At 45.5% G+C, this 20,529-nt stretch overlaps 3 protein-coding genes and 1 pseudogene across 4 annotated transcripts in view; 3 read left to right on the plus strand and 1 right to left on the minus strand.

Moving 5' to 3' along the window:
* LOC309360977 (vomeronasal type-2 receptor 26-like) overlaps positions 1 to 6,025 on the minus strand; it is a 34,578-nt gene extending 28,553 nt beyond the window's left edge. The window contains exon 1 of the mRNA XM_081895988.1: positions 5,919 to 6,025. The gene's annotated coding sequence lies outside the window, so the exon portion shown is untranslated. The remainder of the gene's footprint in view (positions 1 to 5,918) is intronic.
* Positions 1 to 20,529, plus strand: part of LOC309360943 (uncharacterized protein) — a 49,931-nt gene that overhangs the window by 12,572 nt on the left and 16,830 nt on the right. The window lies entirely within an intron of this gene.
* On the plus strand, positions 3,200 to 13,906 carry LOC309360984 (vomeronasal type-2 receptor 26-like). The gene is made up of 6 exons (XM_081895997.1): positions 3,200 to 3,459; positions 4,666 to 4,957; positions 5,250 to 6,035; positions 10,486 to 10,713; positions 11,716 to 11,842; positions 12,487 to 13,906. Exons 1-6 carry the CDS (start codon positions 3,233 to 3,235, stop codon positions 13,383 to 13,385), a joined length of 2,559 nt encoding a protein of 852 aa, XP_081752123.1. The 5' UTR covers positions 3,200 to 3,232; the 3' UTR covers positions 13,386 to 13,906.
* LOC309360987 (vomeronasal type-2 receptor 26-like) overlaps positions 18,296 to 20,529 on the plus strand; it is a 42,818-nt pseudogene continuing 40,584 nt past the window's right edge. The window contains exon 1 of the transcript XR_014173432.1: positions 18,296 to 20,519. The product of XR_014173432.1 is annotated as a vomeronasal type-2 receptor 26-like (transcript). The remainder of the gene's footprint in view (positions 20,520 to 20,529) is intronic.

The raw sequence follows: 20,529 nt of genomic DNA on the forward strand, positions 1-20,529 counted from the left end.
CAGCCATCATGGTAGTAGTAGACCTGTTAACTAAGATGTGCCATTTTGTAGCATGCTCACATGCAGTCACAGCGGAAGAAACGGCGAAGTTGTTTGTGGAACATATCTTTAGGTTGCACGGGGCTCCCTCGAGGGTGATCTCAGATCGAGGCAAACAATTTACTTCCAGGTTCTGGAGGAAGCTCATGAGCTTGCTACACGTGGAAGTTAATTTTTCAACTGCCCGGCACCCTGAAACCAACGGGCAGGCGGAAAGGGCAAATGGCATTCTTCAACAATATCTTAGGTGTTATGTCAATGACAGAGAGAACGATTGGGTCGAAAAGTTGGCGTTGGCAGAATTTGCCTACAATAATGCGGAGAATGTGTCCACAGGGATGAGTCCCTTTTTGGCTAATTACGGGTGTCACCCCAGGGCATTTCCAGGGGAAGGAGGGGAGAGATGGAGCGTTCCAGCGGCTGAACATTTTGTAGAAGAGATGGAAGCCATCCATCAGCAGCTCCAGCTCAACTTAGAAAGGGCCAAGGCACAATATAAGAAGCAGGCAGACAAGAACAGAAGGGAAGGTGAAACCATAAGGGTGGGGGATCAAGTGTGGTTGTCAACCCAAGGGTTGCCGTTCAAAGGGGGTTGTAAGAAACTGAGGCCCAGAAGATTGGGACCCTTTGAGGTGATTCAGCAGGTCAACCCGGTAGCTTTCAAACTCCGATTACCCAACCACATGAAATTGCACCCAGTGTTCCACAGGTCGTTACTGTCACCATACAGGGGGGGACGTGAAGGGGAGCACGTCAGGGGACCAGCCTTGGAAGAGAGGGAACGCCGCAACCATGTAGCGGAAATCCTCGATTCCAGGTGGAAGGGTAATCAGGTGGAGTATTTGGTGGCGTGGGAAGGGGAACCGGAGTCAGAAAACACCTGGGTAAGTGCAGAGGAAGTCAATGACGAGGTTTTAACAGAAACGTTCCACCAAAGGTTCCCGAGGAAACCTCAGCCTATAGCAAGGTTTAGGAGGGAGTATTTCGGCACCACCGATGAGGAAGAGGAAATGGAAGGGTTCACGGAGTCGGAGTTGGAAGATGGAGTGGACTCTGATGACGAAGAGTACCTAGAGAGTAGGAACAGCAACAAGTGGAAGGAAGTGTTCGCGACGTCGGAAGATGAGGGAGGTTCTTTCAGGGGTTTTACCTCCTCACCGCCAGTAGGAGAGGAGACGGGAGGGGGTGAAGGGGGCCCTGGAGGGGAGGTGGATGTCAGGGAACTGACATCTAAAGCGCCGCAGGTGCAAAGGCTCCCTGAGGTTGAGAGAGCAGTAGCAGCGGAAGAGGGAACCAGTAGAGGGCGAGCAAGAACTCCAAGGGAAAGTGAGTCGGAGGGATGGCTCAGAGACGCTTCAAGCGAAACCAGTGGGGAGGTCTCAGGACCTCCTATAGGGACACCCACACCTCGACGGAAACTGTCACGCCGAGAGGCCAGACGACGTGTTTCCGTTAAGGAGCTTTTATGTTGGAAACGTTTCCGAAAGCAGCCACTTTCGGATTCTACTAGTGATTGACGCAGCCATGCTGGAGGGGCTCCGTCACAGGCAGAGGTTTGAAAACCTGATCAAACTCTGAGGGACTTGCATTTTACGCACAAGCAGCTCATCGTCCCATCACACATCTCATAAAAAGAAGTAATAAAAACAAACATAGAGAAAGGGGGTGGGGAGTCAAGAAGAAATTGTGTGGGGGTTTTTGTTTGTTTAAACTTTATACGAAGACAAGTGATTGGAATATCTGTGGAGACTTAATAATTTTTTAAGTTTTTAAAAAAATGTAATAAAGAAAACATCCACCTAGATTCATAGGAAGTTGAGGTAATTTGATTCTGTTTATTATTATTTTAACTTTTGGAATGTTCTAAAGTAAGACTGTAAACTTTGTTATGATCATCCTGACTTACCTTGACGTAAAGCGCTCTAGTGGTGATTGGTCAAAATAGTGCATGGGTTTTATGAAAGATTAAATAATTAAGTAAGAAAGTAAATAAATATTAATAAATAAATTCATAAAGAATAACAAAGCTGCTAGAATGCTAGCCTGGCTTCTGCACAGACAATTTGTTTATGAGTAGAGATGTTTCTGCTCAAAGACGAGGAGCAAGTAGGCTCCATGTGCAACAGAAGCTCTCCTTCCCCAGAACATTTCGAAGGGGAAGGGAGAGCCTAAGGCCCAGGACAACCTTTCTCCCCTCATCCAACCCCAGAGAGCTTCCCTCTGTTGGAGAAGCCTTTCAAAGAGGGGGTGCAAATTCACTTGAAGTTGCTTCAAAACCACCAACACGCTACTTCCCTTCAGGGGGAGAACGAGAAGGGATTGGCAGGAATGAAATCCACCCAAAGTGGCCAACTAGAAGAAGAAGAAGAGTTTGGATTTCATATCCCGCTTTATCACTACCCTAAGGAGTCTCAAAGCGGCTAACAATCTCCTTTTCCTTCCTTCCCCACCGCAAACACTCTGTGAGGTGAGTGGGGCTGAGAGACTTCCGAGAAGTGTGACTGGCCCAAGGTCACCAGCAGCTGCAGGTGGAGGAGCAGGGAAGCGAAACCGGTTCCCCAGATTACGAGTTCACCGCTGTTAACCACTACACCACACTGGCTCTCTAAAGCATCCCTAACAGATAGTCATCCAAACTCTGCTTAAAGACCTCCAAGGAAGGTGAGTCCATGGTCGGATCCAGCTCCTTCTTTGGTGCTTGTGAGCAAAGTTCAGGCCAAACTTCCAATTCCCCAAAACACCTTTGACTTTTCATCATCATGTTTTTCTCCAGCTCTGCACCTGCTGCCTGAGTCATTCAGGACTCCAGAAAGTTATTGTGATGAAACTTATTCCACTTGGAATAAACAAAATTATAGTCATCTCATCTTCGAAAAGTTCAGGAGATATTTCTGGAGATTGCATGAGCCTCAGAAAACAACATGACAATATTAATTGCGCTGTGTCTGGGAAAGAAAAAGTTAGTGCAGATAATATTTCCTGAGTTGGAGACAGACTGAGTCAAGCTGTAGAGCTGGCGAAAGAGGGGTGTGCCTGCCTTGTGCTTCCGAGCTCTGAAGGTAGAGTTGAAAACCACCCAGATTGGCAAAGCCCATTCAGGTTGGTCTTGCAAGAGTCTTTGGGTTCTTCTGCTTTAGCTCCTTGGCAGGTAAGAGGAGCCATTCACAAGATTAGGGGAGGAGGCAGAGCCAGAATGAGATCCCTGCTCCTTCTGTTGCAGCTCCTGCTGCTCCTGCTGCCCTTTGGAGTCTGCGGGAACCACAAGGCGAAATGCCCCTTGAATCTGGTCAGGGATGAAACGGATGCTCGCAATTACTACCGGCCTGGACACTTTCTCATCAGTGGGATCATCTCTCCAAAACGCTTTTATGAGGAAACTCTGTATGTCTTTTCTCAGACACCCTTGGCGAAGAGTGAACTGTATGTACTCATATGCAGATGCTTTCACGGTCCTCCAGTCCTTGTAATGGTTCCTATATATCAAGGAAAGAGCTCCTATCTCAGGGTTGGGGAGTCAAGAGTTGATGTTGCAGGACTACCCTGCCCTGACCATCGGTCTTGCTGGCTGGGGGTGATGGGAGCTGGGGGGGGGAGTCTAGTAAAAGATTCCACACAAACCCCTCCTATTTCCATGTTCTTTGGGTCGTCCTTAGTAAAATACTCTCCTACGTATGCTTCTGTGTTGCTTTTAGAAGAGTGCAAGAATGTTAGTGAATCTGGTCAGGGTTCAAAAGGATGCACTGAATTTCCCCACCTGCAGGATGCCATGAAACTTAGGCAGTTTCTAAGGCTCAAAGGCTTTATTCAATATTATTCCATGTTACAGTTTTACAAATGGAATTTTAAGATCCTCTGGGTGACGTTTGGTAGCTGAAGAGCAGGAAAGATGTGCTTTAATTGAAATGATAAATAATATGAATTGGGAGACTTCCTTTTCATGGAGTCAGGTCGTTAAAGAATCTTAGTTTTAAGACCCTCTGCGTGATATTTAGTGGCTGATTTTAAAAAATTAGAAGTGTCTTAAGTAACTCTTGAAAATGGTTAGATTTTTATGGGTGAAGAGCAGGAATGATGTGCTTCAAATAAAATGATTATATGGAATAATACAGATCAGGGGGTGTCCTCATTGGTGTAGTGGCTGATCCAGAATTTTAACACACACTCAAACCTGCAAGCCACAAGTCCTCATTTGTAACTAAAAGAGGACTAAGGTATTTGGTGTTTCTCCTCCTTCAATAAAATTGTCTCTTATGTACCTATAGTCTAGCCCCTTGGAGGAAGCCAAAGACCACTGCAGGAAAAGCAGCCTTTGCAGCAACTTCCCAGTATAGCACACATTTTGAGGGGCGCCTTCATTTCTTACTCATAAAACCATAGTAGAAAAGAATCATAGAGTTGTAGAGATGGAAGGAACCCAGAGGAATCTCACCTGAAGCATCCATGACACATGGTCACCTTCGGAGGGAGTCTCTGTTTGCATCAAAGCAGAGATTTCCAAATTTTTGTTCTATGCTAGAAAGCAAAAGGTTTGATATTAATGCAATAGGATAAATAAATACTAATCTTTGTGGATCATATAATATCCCCACCCCCATTCACTCTTTTTAAAGGATTCATTTATTGCAGGGAGACACAGAGGATCTTGTGGTACATGTTGTCTTTCCTGCTCACCATCCAAGAGATCAACCAGGATCTCAGGCTCTTACCCAACATCACCCTGGGCTACAACATCTATGAGAACTATTTAGATGCAAGGATGACTTCGGACGCCATGCTAGAGCTGCTTGCAGGCAGTGGATGCAATATTCCCAATTATCACTGTGGAGAACAGAATCCCCTGCTGGCTGTTCTTGAAAGAGGCAATACTGTCATCTCTAGAGTGATTTCAGCCTTGTCAGGCATCTACAAAATCCCACAGGTAAGTAGTGGGAGAGCATGGAAGCCCAGAGAATTTCAACTGCGTAAAATTCTACTTTCTCTTTGGAGGGGTCAAGTTGAAATATTTTTTTAAATGGAAAAAATTCTGAGCTATAGATCCAACATCCTTTTTTAAAAACTGACCCTTCACCACTTAAGACCTCCAGATGTTTCCGACTAAAACTCCCATCAGCCTCAGCCAGCAGAGATTTAGATATCAGTCATTTCATATGATTAAATATATGTTATTCTGAAAGTAAAATAAATTGCTGATCTTTTGCTTTCCTTGCTAGATCAGTCATGGCTTCATGGTTCTCGAAGGTAAAACCCTGTTCCCTTTTGTCTACCGGATGACTCCCAAAGAGGAAAGTCAGTACCAGGGGATTATTGAATTGCTCCTGCATTTTGGATGGACGTGGATTGGCCTCTGCACTCCAGACAATGACAGTGGAGAAAGATTTGTGAGCATTGTGAAACCTCTGATGCTCAGCAAAGGGATCTGCATTGCTTTATCCAAAAAAGTACCAGAAAAAGATCTAATTCAATTTATCAGGCCTGGGGAACCTTTTTTCCTATGGAGACAAGTTGGAGTATTTGTTTCCTATATAACCAATGCATTGGGTATCGTTCTACTCCTGGCAATAATCAAAGAATATGAGAAGGATATAGGGCCGAAAGTCTGGATCACAACAGCTTCGCAAGAAATCAGAATTAGCTTTTCCCTCCCTCCAAATTTATTCCAGCACCTCCATGGTTCTCTGTCCTTTGCAGTTCAGACCAGAATAAGGAGGAGCAAAGGTGGCAAAAATAAGGATTTTTTTGATTCAGTGTTTCAGTGTTCGTATTCAAAGCATCTGTTGTCCGTGAAAGGCAGGATAAGATGCAGAGATGAGGAGAAACTGGAGATGTTGCCCCAAACGTCTTATAAGACAATCCTGTCTCACGACAGCTATGGCACTTACATCACTGTTCAAGCTGTGGCTCAGGCCTTGCATGCTTCGCTTTCATCGAGATCCCAGAGGAGGCTGATGGTGGAGGAAGGAGAGCAATGGGGACCCCAAAGGCTACAGCCGTGGCAGGTATTTCCTTCCCCCTTTTGCAACCTGCAGTCCACACAGATGCTGATCTTGACTGGGGATAGACCTGCAAAATATCATAGTTACTATTAGTAATAGTAGCAGACCGCCCAACATTTCTCTGTTGAAAATAGGGACATCTCATTCCATAATGATAATTTTACTGTCGATACCCAGGGCTTTTTTTCCAGGAGGAGCTCGCTGAAACTCAGTTTTGGCACCTCTCAGGTAGGTGCCATTGCCATTCTCAGAGGGAGGTGTTCATGGTGAGTTCCGGCACCTTCTTTTCTAGAAAAATACAGTGGTGCCTCGCAAGACGAAATTAATTCGTTCTGCAAGTTTTTTCTTCTTGCGAGTTTTTTGTCTTGCGAAGCACGGCTTCCCATAGGAATGCATTGAAAATCAATTAATGCGTTCCTAGGGAAACCGCTTGCCAGGCTGGCGGTGCGGAGAAGGGCTTTTCTCCCCACCGCAAGCCTTCAGGACAGGTACGGGAACAGAGGGGAAGGCGCGCAGCGCTTTCCCTCTGTTCCCGGGGCTTGCGTGGGAGGAGGGTTTTTCCTCCCCACCGCCAACATTCAGAACAGCATTCTGAATGTTGGCGGTGGGAAGGCAAACCCTCCTCCCACCCCAAGTCTTCAGGAAAGCCATCCGAAGCCGGGCGGCGGGAGAAGGTGTCCCTGCCCCGCCGCCCGGCATCGGAGCTTCGTTCCGATGCCGGGCGGCGGGAGAAGGTGTGTCCCCCCCCCGCCCGGCATCGGAGCTTCGTTCCGACGGCGGGCGGAGGGAGAACGCGTTCCCGCCCCCCCCCGCCCGGCATCGGAGCTTCGTTCCGACGGCGGGCGGAGGGAGAACGCGTTCCCGCCCCCCCGCCTGGCATCGGAGCTTCGTTCCGACGGCGGGCGGAGGGAGAACACGTTCCCGCCCCCCCGCCTGGCATCGGAGCTTCGTTCCGACGGCGGGCGGAGGGAGAAGGTGTTCCCCCCCCGCCCGGCATCGGAGCTTCGTTCCGATGGCGGGCGGCGGGAGAACGCGTCCCCGCCCCCCCCCGGCATCGGAGCTTCGTTCCGATGGCGGGCGGCGGGAGGAGGTCCGAGGACAGCGGGGAAGACGCGCTGCGCTTCCCCGCTGTCCCGGAGATTTCCCTATGGGCTTTCGTCTTGCGAAGCGAGCCCATAGGGAAATTCGTTTTGCAAAGCGCCTCCAAAACGGAAAACCCTTTCGTCTAGCGGGTTTTCCGTCTTGCGAGGCGTTCGTCTTGTGGGGTACCACTGTAGCACTGTTTATAGCCCACACATCCTTTTGGGTTGCCTCAGCACTCTGGGCAGCTCCCAACATAAAGAAAAACATACTAAAAAAATTAAACATTTAAAAAAAAATCCCAATATAAGATTGGATGGATTGTGGCTTGTATAACTCCACATCCTCCAACATTTCTCCGATGAAAATAGGGACATTCTAAGGAAAGGTGGGACATTCTTTTTTTTTAAAAAAATATATCTATTTTTATTATTTTATTCCTTAAACAATATTTTCAGCAATACAATAACAAACACAGAAACTTTTTTAAAAAATAATATTTATTACTTTTCCAGCAATTTAAACACTACAAAAACAAAAAGAGAGAAAAAAAGAAACAACAAAAAACCAGAACAATACAATACAATACAAAAACACTACATAACACTAACACATTAAACTAACAAAACAAAACAAAAACAATTTAATACACATCAAACAATTTAATATCTTATCTTTCATTCGCTTATTTCGACGACCTCCTCACACCTCCCTTTTTGTATTCCACTTCTGTTAATTGTTTCAGCAATTCCTTTCCATCTTCCTCTGTTTTCTATCCTATAATTATCTTAACCCATTCTAACCTTATTTTTTCCTTTAATATTCTATTAATCTATTTATACTTAATTCCTTATAACATTTCTACTAAAGCCATATAACTTCATTCCAACGTTCTTCTAACATTCTTTAATTTTACAGTATTTCTGTAAATAGTCTTTAAACTTTTCCCAGTATTCTTCCACCGACAAACAAAGAAACTTTTTGCTCTGCTGAGCATATGACTTCCCTTCAGCAGGTTTTCCGCTTTCAAGTCCTGTCTCGCAATTTAGTTCTTTAGCTTCCATTGTCCACATTGTAGGTTTTATTTCAATCCTGCTAGTGTCTTCAAATTTTTAGTTATTATTCAAATACACAATAAATTTACACCAATCCCTTTGAAAATTTTGATCTCAAATCCTGCAGGTTAGTCTGGCCAGTTCTGCGAAGTCCATCATCTTTGCCTGCCACTCCGCAATCATAGGTACTTCCTGTAACTTCCATTTTTGGGCCAGTAAAGTTCTCGCTGCAACTGGCGTACATAAATTGTCTTTGATCTATCTTCGCAATTTCCTCTCCCATGAAACCTAGCAAAAATGCTTCCAGTTTTGGGGGGAGGATATATCTGAACATCTTTTTAAATTCATTATAGATCAATTCCCAAAACATTTTTACTTTGTCACGTGTCTACCACATATGATAAAAGCCTCCGTCTGATTCTTTACATTTCCAGCACAATTTATCTCTCATGTTATACATTTTAGCTAACTTTGGTGGTGTCAAACACCATCTGTACATCACCTTCATTACATTTTCTTTTAATGCCATACAAGCTGTGAATTTCAAATTTTCATTCCACAATTTAATATTATGCACATAGTCTAGTGCCCATTTTATCACCACTTCTTTTATTACTTCCTCATCTTTTGTAAAGCATTCTAACAGCAAATTATACATCTTAGATAATAGTTTACTGTTGCTTTCCAACAGCTCGTTTTGAAATCTTGATTTTTTGTTTTCAAAGCCAACCATCCTCTTATCCATACTGAATATGTCATTAACTTGATGATATTGCAGCCACCTTGTAAGAAAAACTTTCAATTTGATCATCTGGTTTAAGTTTAAAACCTTTCTCGGTTTCCGTCAAAGTGCCTTTATATGTGGCCCACCTTCCCTCCGTATTTAATTTTTTTACCGTCAGTACCTCAATAGGTGAGATCCACCATGGTGTTTTCCTTTCCAATAGGTTTTTATTTCTTTCCCACACTTCATAGATTGACCTTCTAATCACATGGTTCAGGAAACCTCTATGAACTTTCACTTTGCCATACCAAAGATCAGAATGCCACCCAAATCTGTTATCAAAACCTTCCAGATCCAAAATATCTGTATTCTCCATCGTTATCCATTCCTTTAACCAACAGAGACAGGATGCCTCATAATAGAGTTTCAAATCTGGCATGGCGAATCCACCTCTTTCTTTTTTATCTGTTAACAATTTAAATTTTATCCTAGTTTTTCCCCCCTGCCAGATGAATCTCGATACTACTTTTTGCCACTCTTTAAATTGACCTGTGCTTTGAACACTGGAATTGTTTGAAACAGGAATAACATCTTGGGTAATACATTCATTTATACCACTGATATTCTACCAGAAAATGACAACTTTAATCTGCTTCATATTTCCAAGTCCCTCTTGATTTCCTTTCATGTGGATTCATAATTGTCATTAAACAAATTAATATTTTTTGGTGTTAACCAAATTCCAAGATATTTCACTTCTTTTTACAACCATGATTTCTGATCTACATTGTAATTCATCTATCTCTTCCTTGACCATATTCTTCACTAACATTTTAGTTTTACCTTTATTGAGCTTAAATCCTGCTACTTGCCCAAATTCCTTAATTTTCACCAGTGCTTCTTGTACGCTAGTGTGTGGATCATCCAATGTTAAGACCTAATCATCTGCAAAGGCTTTTAATTTATACTCCTTTATTCCAATCTTTATCCCTCTCACTTCTGACAATTCTCTCAAATTCTTATTTAATACCTCCAGGACTGTGGTAAATAGCAATGGTGACAACAGGCACCCCTGTTTGTGTCTTTAGTTATATCAAACTTATCAGTCAAAGTGTTGTTCACTATCAATTTCACCTTTGGCTCTTTTTTATTTGATCCCAGAATGTCCCACTTTTCCAAAGCGAAAAAGGGAAAGTGGGACATTCTGGGATCAAATGAAAAACTGTCTCTAATTCAGGGACATCCCTGGAAAATTGGGGCACTTGCAGGGTGGGTGCCATTGCCATTCTCAGAGGGAGGTGTTCATGGTGAGTTCTGGCACCTTCTTTTCTAGAAAAATAGCACTGTTTATACAACACACATCTTTTTGGATTGCCTCAGCACTCTGGGAAGCTCCCAACATAAAGAATCGGGGATATCCCTGGAAAAGTGGGGCCCTTGTAGGGACTGTAGCAATAGAAATGGCTGAATAGGAATTCCAGTCTACATGAGATACACGCAGCCCCAAATCAGAAGAGGTTGAAGTGAGTAGGACTGAAATATCCATCTTGGCTTCAAGGTTTCTCAGTGCTGGTGCTTTCCCCTGTCATTCCAGCTTCACCCTTTCTTAAGAGAAATCCGGTGTCTGAATACTTCCAGAGGCAGGCTGTGCTTGGATGAGAACTGGGAACTACCAGCAGACTTCGATATTATGAACTGGGTGATGTCTCCCAATGAGTCTGGTGACGTTGTGAAAATTGGGAATATAAGGAGAGAGACGTCTGCTGGCATAAAGTTCACCGTTAACCCAGAAGCCATTGAGTGGCCCAAGAAATTCAATAAGGTAGGGGAGAAGAGGGAGAAGGCTAAGAGATCTTTATTATCTTTTTCCTAAAACAACCCCTGAAAAATGACCATATCAGGTTGACCAATGGTGTCTTGACCGTCAACAACAGCTGCAACCACCACTCCTTCTTTCCACAGCAGCTGAGATAGGAGGGGAATTTGGGGTGCTCAAAGAAAGGATAGAGCCCAGAAGTCCTTAGAAACACACTATTTCCGAGCCAGACTGAGAATTTAAGAATTCTGGACAGAATCTTTAACCGAATGGACTATGTAAATAAGAAGAAAAAAGAAAACACCTAGTAAAAGTGAACTATTGGGTTTTCATACATGCAGAAGGATGGAAAGCAATTCATTTTAGAAATGATAATTACTGATTTATTGTGGATTTTTTAAATTTGTGGAGTAAGCTCACTTGCAGATGTTGCAAATGTTAAACTATTGTATGTGCAGTAATTGAGAAGTGCACAGCTGTTGTTGAAGGATGAGAAGTTAAAAACAAACAAGCCCTATTGTAATATAAGGTTAATGTTAAGGAATGGCACATGAACTAGAAATAACTAGGGAAATAGATCAGCGACAAGAGGAAACCTTGCTTGCCTCAAGAACAGAGTGAGGGAAAAGTCATATTAAATTTGTTTGGAAAAGTCATATTAAATTTGTCTTAATTAGTGATTGAGAGATTATCAGAATCCTGAACTTTGGGGAAATCACATTTCAGACTCGATTGCCATTTTCTTTGAAGATTTTTTAAGCAGGGAAGCAGGTAAACGGAGAAGAGGAATCAGAGTTCTGTGGTGCAAACCTCAGTTGTCCTGAACTAATTATGAAGAACAAGATACTCTGGTCACCCCAATGGTCAGTGGGGGGTTGAAAGGACCCTGATGAGGGGTCAAAGGCTGCATTCCAGAGATCCGTTTGAATTCACTCTATGAGTGAATTACACACTCACAAATACTCCTAACTCTTCCTCTTTGTGGCACCTTCTTGTCTTTCTGGTTAGGCCGTGCCTCGTTCCAGGTGTACAGAAAGATGTCGACCTGGATATGCCAAGGTGGTTCTAGAAGGAGAGCCCATTTGCTGCTATGCTTGTGCTCGGTGTGCAGAAGGGACCTTCTCCGCCCAGGAAGGTGGGTGACGCCAAGGGGGAAGAAATTCCTAGAGAGAGTAAACACAGGGCAGAAATTCAGTCTCACCCACTTTTTGTGAGATTTCTGCAGACACTGTGGAATGTGGCTCCTTCCTCAAATTCTTTAGGATTAATCACCTTTATTACATCCAGGAAGTGAGTTGAAAGGAATGATCATAAGGAAGACATCTCTGGGGTTCAAAGTGGGCAGCTATGAGAGGAATTCCCACAAACATTCCTTTTTGATTTTTTATACCAAGCCACACAAAAAGGAAATAATGTTGACATTTATCAGAAATAATGGACAGATTATGAAAAGTAGCAAATTTTTAACATTGCATGGAAGCAACAGAAAACTGTTTGCATTTCAAAGGTCCAGACAAAGAGGTGTTTCTTCAGGATAAGGCACGATCCAAACAATCCAGTTGAGAAATACAATGAGAAAAACCTTCTTCACTACCTCTACCTTCTTGAAATAATAGCAGAGTAAACTTTTTTTTAGAAACAAACAGGTTTTTTGCCTCTCCATACTGCTTTTAACAGTCTTATTTCCTGATGTCCACCACATAGTTTTTCAAAACTTAACAGAGCACAGATCATTAGGGATGTAAGTGATGCTGCAGCCACTCTTATTCTCTTCCCCAGATGCAGAACATTGCACCAAATGCTCAGAAGATCACCATTCAAACAAGGACAGAGATCAATGTGTCCCCAAAATTACCACCTTCCTGACTTATGGAGAATATTTGGGAATGATTTTAGCTTCCATTGCCCTCTTCTTGTCCTTAATAGCAAGCATTGTGTTGGGAATCTTCATTAAATACAAGGAAACTCCCATAGTCAAAGCCAACAACCGAGACCTCTCCTACATCCTGCTCATCTCCCTCCTGCTTTCCTTTCTGTCCTCCTTCCTCTTCATCGGGCGCCCAAGGAAAGAGACCTGCCTTCTCCGACAAACGGCCTTCAGCATCATCTTCTCAGTTGCTGTTTCTTCTGTCTTGGCAAAGACCATCACGGTGGTGCTGGCCTTCCTGGCCACAAAGCCCGGGAACAGGGTGAGGAGATGGCTGGGCAAGAGTCTGGCCAACTCCATTGTCATCTCCTGTTCTGGGGGGCAAGTTCTCATCTGCACCATCTGGCTGGGCTCTTCTCCCCCATTCCCAGAGCCCGACATGCGCTCCCAGGTGGAAGAGATCATCCTGCAATGCAGCGAAGGGTCTGTGGCCATGTTCTACGTTGCCCTCGGCTACCTGGGCTTCTTGGCTGCCACCTGCTTCACGGTGGCTTTCCTAGCCAGGAAGCTGCCCGGCTCCTTCAACGAAGCCAAGCTGATCACCTTCAGCATGCTGGTCTTCTGCAGTGTTTGGGTGTCTTTTGTGCCCACCTACCTGAGCACCAAGGGCAAGTACATGGTGGCCGTGCAGATCTTCTCTATGTTGGCCTCCAGTGCTGGGCTTCTGGGCTGCATCTTCCTCCCCAAGTGCTACCTTATTGTGCTGAGGCCTGATCTGAACACAAAGGAGCACCTGACAACCAGAAATTAAGGGGACATCTGATTCTTAAAATAGTCCATGTTCCCGATGTCCAGAAGTGCCTAAAGGAAACACAGCTACTCCTCCATGTTGCTTATTCTCCATCTCTGAAAGAGATTGTGTTCCTTCTTAGCCTGGGTTTTAGGAAGTCCTGTTGACATGAGCAGTAAGATGGGAGGAAATGTTTTGCTACCTTGCTTTGCCAGGGACTATAGTGAGTCCTTGTCTACTGCCCTTAGTTTGTAAACTATTATCTTTTAATAATTTTGTGTTTTGGAAACTTATATTTATCTCACAACCAGATAGGCTGGAGGGAGAGAGGAGTTAGGTTTTTGAGTCTGTTTGCTTTGTCATGACTACCTATTAACCATATCAATTCTGATATTCAACAATACTGATTGGTTATGCCAGTTCTATGTATTCAATTTTCTATGCGCCATTTCCCGCATTTATGCGCTATCATTCATAAGCTCACTTCACATCATTTCGATCTCCTAAGCTTTGTATATCAATAAACTGAGAAATTCATTTAAGACATCTTCCGTAGTCTGTTGTTTTAATTTCTGTATTGTGTAAGCTCTGCTCCCTGTTTCAAAGAGTAGCAACTGACCTTAGCCAAGCCTTGACTGGGATCCAATGAATTTTATTGCACTGGCCAGGGTTAGGAATAGGGTTAGGGGCGGGCGAGGCCAGTGGTAAGAGAGGGGAGAGGGAACTCTCATGGGAGTGGCTCATGGGAGTGGCAGGCCGCCTACACCAATCTGGACAAGTCATTGTGAAAGGAGGTGGGGAGAGTACAGCTGGGGAAGGCAATGGGTCACGAAAGGCAGCAGTGGAAAGCAGGGAGAGGCGGAGCGGGGTTTAGTGGGGAGTGGCCACGCCCACTGGGCAGGGCAAAGCAAAACGGGAGGAGCCTCTGGCTTGACTTATTTCACTATTATTACTAATATTAATTAGTAATAAAATATTAATTTGGGGGAATATATTATATTATATTATATTATATTATAATATTGGGACACTGTGGGTTAAACCATAGAACCTACGGCTTGCCGATCAGAAGGTCGGCGGTTTGAATCCCCGAGACGGGGTGAGCTCCCGTTGCTCAGTCCCTGTTCCTGCCAACCTAGCAGTTTGAAAGCACACCAGCGCAAGTAAATAAATAGGTACCACTCCGGCGGGAAGGTAAACGGCATTTCCGTGCGCTGCTCTGGTTTGCCAGAATGACCATGCTGGCCGCATGACCCAGAAGCTGTACGCCGGCTCCCTCGGCCAATAAAGCAAGATGAGCGCCGAAACCCCAGAATTGGCCACGACTGGACCTAATGGTCAGGGGTCCCTTTACCTATTATATTATATTATATTATATTATATTATATTAACATATTACTGTATTTTCCCGTGTAGACCATGCCCCCGTGTATGACGCCCCCTATTTTCGGGGAATCAAAATTAAGAAAATGGGGGGATCCCATTTTCCTTGTCTTATACACGGAAAAGTACGATATGTTATGTTATGTTATGTTATTTATATTATATTATATTATATTATATTATATTATATTATTATATTATATTATATTATATTATATTATATTTATTATATTAGGTGATTCATAATAAAGTATACAGTTTCAACACACTATAAAAATGAATATAATATATTTCATGTTACCTGTGACAGAATTGTAGGGGATCTTCTATGTGTGACCCTTTGTCACACAACACACATCTCAATCGAAAATACCGTTGCACAGCAAACTCTGTTTTGCTCAATTCAAGAACACAAAACGCCTTCTCCACTGCAGTCGCAGCCATTTCGCCTGACTAGTCACGTGACACGCGCACTATCACCTCCATCAATTCCCTCAGTCGCGGGACACAAACTTCATTATGAATCACCCTGTATTATATTATTTTGGTGTCCAATCACTGCATTACTATAGGATACTTCATTTCAATCAATCAAATCCCTATTACGGTGGTAGACCAGCATTCAGTAGGGTGGGGTACAGTCATTTCCAATCTGTAAAACATTTTGGAAAGCTAAAAAGTTTTAAAACACAAAGTATATATAAAAGTCTAAAAGAATCTAAAAGAAGGGTTTCGGAGCATTAAATCGATGAGGAAGAGCATAAAAGGTTAGTATATAAAAGACTATGGCTATCAATTAAAGGCCACTCTGCTATGAGTGTTCATTAAATCTGGTTTAACAACAATTTATTTATACCCCACCCATCTGGCTTGGTTTCCCCAGCCACTCTGGGTGGCTCCCAATAGAATATTAAAAACACGATAAATACATCAAACATTAAAAACTTCCCTGAACAGGGCTACCTTCAGATGTTTTCTAAAAGTCAGGTAGTTGTTTCTTTCCTTGACATCTGCTGGGAGGGCCTTCCACAGGGCGGGCGCCACCACCGAGAAGGCCCTCTGCCTGGTTCCGGGTTTGTGGCACAGGTCATCATCCGATGAATTTAGAGCTTCATTTATTTCGGCGTTTATATTTAAAGAAAATATGCATTTTAACAGTATTGCACCTTGATTGTAATATTAAGAATGCACTTAAAATTACTACACACAACAGTGAATAATTGATTGCAATGCACACACAGTTAAGCAGCGTAAATATTTGTTAACGAAGTCTAATATTACTATCTTTCTTATTGTGATTATTATTACCTTTATTGGCTACTAATACCAGTGCCTTACAAACTGAGCTCTATTCTGCCTTGGTCAGACACCACCTGGAATATTGTGTCCAGTTCTGGGCACCACAATTTAAGAAGGATGTTGACAAATGGGAAGAAACCCCTAACCCCCCGGAGAGATGCCAGCAGAGACAGCCCCCTGAGCTTATACTACGAAGCCTCTGAGGGCGTGCAGAGTGCAATCTCCCAGGGGCCCCTCTCTCTCCTGGGCTCACCTGGGGGCCCCGCCCCTGCCAGCCTCTCTGGCCTCTGAGGGCGTGCAGAGTGCAAATCCCCCCAGGGGCCCCTCTCTCTCCCGGGCTCACCTGGGGGCCCCGCCCCTGCCAGCCTCTCCGGCCTCTGAGGGCGTGCAGAGTGCAGATCTCCCCAGGGGCCCCTCTCTCTGCTGGGCTCACCTGGGGGCCCTGCCCCTGCCAGCCTCTCTGGCCCTTGGGGGACTCTGGCCAGGGGGCCGGGCTGCAGGCGCTGGTGTCCCTGGCGGATGAGGAAGAAAGACCATTCAAGCTGGCTGCCTCTGGTTGCTAACCTTCATTCTGGCAGATTATGATCGAACTGCCCTGCCTTCTTTTTCGATGGGGGGCGGGGGAGCCTCAAAGCGGTTTACAAAATAATGATGATGATGATGATGATATAATAAATAAAGTGGCATAGAACTTGAATAAATAAATAATAAATTGTACACCACCCTAGACCCATAAATCGCAGGGAGGTTCACAGCATCAAATAAACAAAATACAAAATAACAAAATACATTAAAAAAGAAAAACAATCCAATAATCTATAGCCAGTAAAAGCTTTGCTTTCTGATATCTGCAGATCAGGCTGCTATTAGAGGTACAGGAGCAGGCCCAGCCACTTTCCGGATCAGTTGGCAACACTATAAAGCGGTATTACAGAAGGTCTCATCCTGGCATGATTTCACTATCTTGCCACTCCCAAGGCCAGAAGGGAGCCCGGTGCCCTGCTCTTCCTCGGCTGACCCTTCCTCTGAAGGAGGGGGTCTCTAGCTTGGGGGTCCTCCATGGCCTTCCCTCCGCTTTGGGTGGGCCCCAGCTGTCCTCCTCTCTGGACAGAGACAGCCTGACTTCTGTGGTCTCTGCTCTGGTAGCCTCAAGGTCCGCATCCTGCAATGCGTTGTATGGAGGGCTGCCTCTGAAGATGCAGAAGTTGGCAGCCAGGTTGCCCACCGGGGCAAGACGGGATCTGACCCTGATCCTGGCCTGACTGCCCAGCTGGGCCCAATTCAATGTGCTGCTTTTAATTGAGAAAGCCTTGAACGGCTCAGGAGCACAGGGAGAATTGCCCTGCGCTTGGATCCTGCTTGCGGGTTTCCCACAGGCATCAGGTCGGCCCTTTTGAGAGCAGGATACTACTCCGGGCTGTTGGCTGTATCCAGCTGGATCCTTCTGATGCCCTTATGTCCAAAGGGGCTCCAAATGAGCAAACCAACCAGTGGGCCATTTCCTCTTCTGCAGGATGAAGCTCCAGGATCTGGAGAACAACCAGGGCTGGCGCCTCCAACCGAACAGCGACCGGGACCTTGCCAGCCGGAGAGCCTCCCAGCTGTTGCCACTGCCGGGGAAGTCTTCTCCTGCGCCTGCAGAGGCCAGGAGGAAACAGCAGTGGCAGGTCTCCGCAGGGATGCTGAGACAGAGGACTCTGGGAGAGAGGGAGGTCCTGGACTCCATCCTCCAGGATCTCCTTCCACCTCCCCAGGTGGGTGTGATGTTATGCAGTGAGAACCAGAATTCCCCAACCTGGTGCCCTCTAAATGGGCTGTATGCTGGTTGCGGCTGGTGGCCACTGAGATCCCCTTCACTCCAGCAACTCAGACTTCAGCAAAAGGAACTCACCATGAGGGCTGGAGAATCGTATGTTGTCGCTGGTGATGATCATGCTTTACATTGAAATTTGCAATCGGTACCAGTTGTAGAGCTCAGTCCTATCCATATTTACCCAAGGCCAGAACTGACCCAGGTTGCCTGCACTTAATCGGGTTACACTATCCTCTGGCTAAGGCCGAGCTCTACAACTGGCACCGATTGCACGTTTCAGTGTAAAGCATGATCATCGACCACGACAAAATTCAGTTCTCCAGACCTCGTGGCGAGTTCCTTTTGCTGAGTTGCTCTTCTGATGCCCTTATGTCCAAAGGGGCTCCAAATGAGCTAACCAACCAGCGGGCCATTTCCTCTCTTGCAGGAGCAAAGGTCTTTCTGCTGCTGGTGAAGCCATCACCCACGGAGGCCAGGCAGAACACTCAGGGAGATCCAGGATTCCCCAACCTGGTGCCCTAAAAATGTTCTGGACTATATGGCTGAGGCTGGTGAGAGAATGTAGAGGGGTTCAAGCTGAGGGGAACTGGCATGAGCTCGGGAGCCCAGCTTGAAGGAAGGTCCTGTTTCAGGTGCAAGAGATGACTCTCCCCTGTGGGGAGGCTTGTGAGAAGGAGTGGTGACCGCCAGCCTGGGTGGCTGTAAAGAGAACCAGGCAAACTTGGGGAAGCAGAGAAGGCAATCAGTGCAGGATCTGCAGACCTTCCTTCTTGTCAGCGTCCGATTGTAGCTTCCTTGGGGCAGAGATCTGCCTGCATGGCAGATGCCACACATTCTCTCCCCTCTCCCAGGTGCTGCTGACAGGGCTTCTCTCTCTTCCTCCGTTCCTTCTTCCCTGCATGCTTTGCTGCCCATTCATCTTACAAACAAGTAGCCTGTTTCCTATAATTGAAAATTACCCATTTTCCAATCTATAACTAAATAAAGAAATCTGAAGGTGTTGTGGAAGGGTTCCGGATTAATTTGAAATTTACTCGTTTTTCCAGTGTATAACCAAATAAAGAAATCTCAAGGTGTCTTTTGTTTGGTTTCGCTTATTAGCTTTATTCATAAATTCTCCTTTATTAGGTTTCATTTCATTTCCCTCACCTCCTTCTTCCCAGCATGCTTTGCTGTCCATTCTTCTCACAATCACTTCTACCCCCTCTTCAGTAAAAAGGCTCCCAGAGCAGCTTGCAGCTCAGTAAAATGCAAGACGCTTCCCCTGCCCTCAGCCTGTCAAACTGAAAGATGCAACACAAAAGGAAAGAGGGATGAGGAGGGAAGAGGTTATATAATGTGAGAAACATGAGGCTGGACTAGGCAGATCTTTCCTATGAGTTATTTAGGAAATAGAGAGCCTCTGAGGACATCTTGGCCTGCTCTCTCCTTCAGACTTCTTCACATTGCTATTTTTGTTTTGTTTTTGTCCCAGAGCTTCAGGAAATGGAAGAGGAAGAGGGGTCCCTCCAGGAATGGCCTGGAAGAGACGCCTAAATTGGAGGCGGTGGGCCCTTAACGAGGGTTCCCTTATTTCAAAAAGTAAAAAAAATGGACTCCCATGCCAGGAGCGCACCTAGTCCAGAATCCTGTTCTCACTGTGTCCAGCCAGATGTCCAAAGGGGGAACCCCAAGGAGGATCCAACCTCTCCATCGATTTTGGAATAAGGAACGAAATTTAAATGGAAACACGAGCCATCACTCCACATTCAGGAGGACGGAGAACTAACAATATAAGTTGTTACTTATAAAGTCAAGTAAATGCAGAGGTGCAGGTGTGCATGCCCCTATCTCCCAGGGTTCCAGGTGCTGAGGCAGTTTCAGTTTCCTTGGAATGAAGGACAGCAGAGACCGTGGTGTCTTCAGGAGGCATGGTTTGATTTGCACAAGTACAACCTGAGCAGAGGATCCACGACCCAACAGATCTTGCTTCTCCATTCAGTCCTTCTTTATTCTGTTGCAGTGGCAGAGGAAGGGGGGTGCGGAGGTTGGAGATTGGGAGCCAGGGCACATGATTAAGCGATGGACAAATTAACCCAACAATGCATTGCGGTAGCCATATGAGCGTTTCAGCGAGCCAGTTGGATATCGGGGACTCTGACGTTGTGCACTGGAGGACCCCAAGCTGGAAGAAAATCCTTGCTCCCCAGAGAGACGCCGGCTTGGACAGCCCCCTCAGCTTCAACTACGAAGCCTACGAGAGGGACCCCGACTGTAGCTTGCAGGTTCCAAGTCTGTCCCTGTTTAGTAGCCTTTCCTCCCTGCCTTCCCTGGATACCCTTTGGGCCTCGCTCAATGAGGTACGTAGCAGACAGAGCAGGAGGGAAGCCCTGCTGAGCTGGGCAACCCTGAGGCTGGGGAGGAGGAGGAGAAGGAGGAAGCTGGCTGGGCGGTCAGGCCACCTTCTGGACCGGTTGTGAACAAGGGGGCAGGCAGGCAGGGGGCTGCTAAGGGCAGGCTATGCTTGCTGCCCCACTTGTCCTGATGGACCAGCCCCCCATGGCGCCAGGGCTGTAGGGCTTCCCTGGCTAGCGACTCAATGTGGGTTCCTGTCTCATTTTGGGCTGCTCTCTTTCTCCTCTCTCCTGACCATCACCTCTGGTGTCCTGTCTCTGCCGGAAGTCAGCCTCT

Source organism: Podarcis melisellensis, assembly GCF_964234715.1.
Source record: "Podarcis melisellensis genome assembly, chromosome: 18".
In the NCBI taxonomy this organism is placed as follows: Eukaryota; Metazoa; Chordata; class Lepidosauria; order Squamata; family Lacertidae; genus Podarcis; species Podarcis melisellensis.

Bases quoted from the DNA above. Each gene is read 5' to 3' on its own strand.
- LOC309360984 (XM_081895997.1), top strand. From the start codon at position 3,233: ATGAGATCCCTGCTCCTTCTGTTGCAGCTCCTGCTGCTCCTGCTGCCC. The intron at 4,958-5,249 runs GTAAGTAGTGGG...TTTCCTTGCTAG, and splicing joins GCATCTACAAAATCCCACAG to ATCAGTCATGGCTTCATGGT. The intron at 10,714-11,715 runs GTAGGGGAGAAG...CTTTCTGGTTAG, and splicing joins GGCCCAAGAAATTCAATAAG to GCCGTGCCTCGTTCCAGGTG.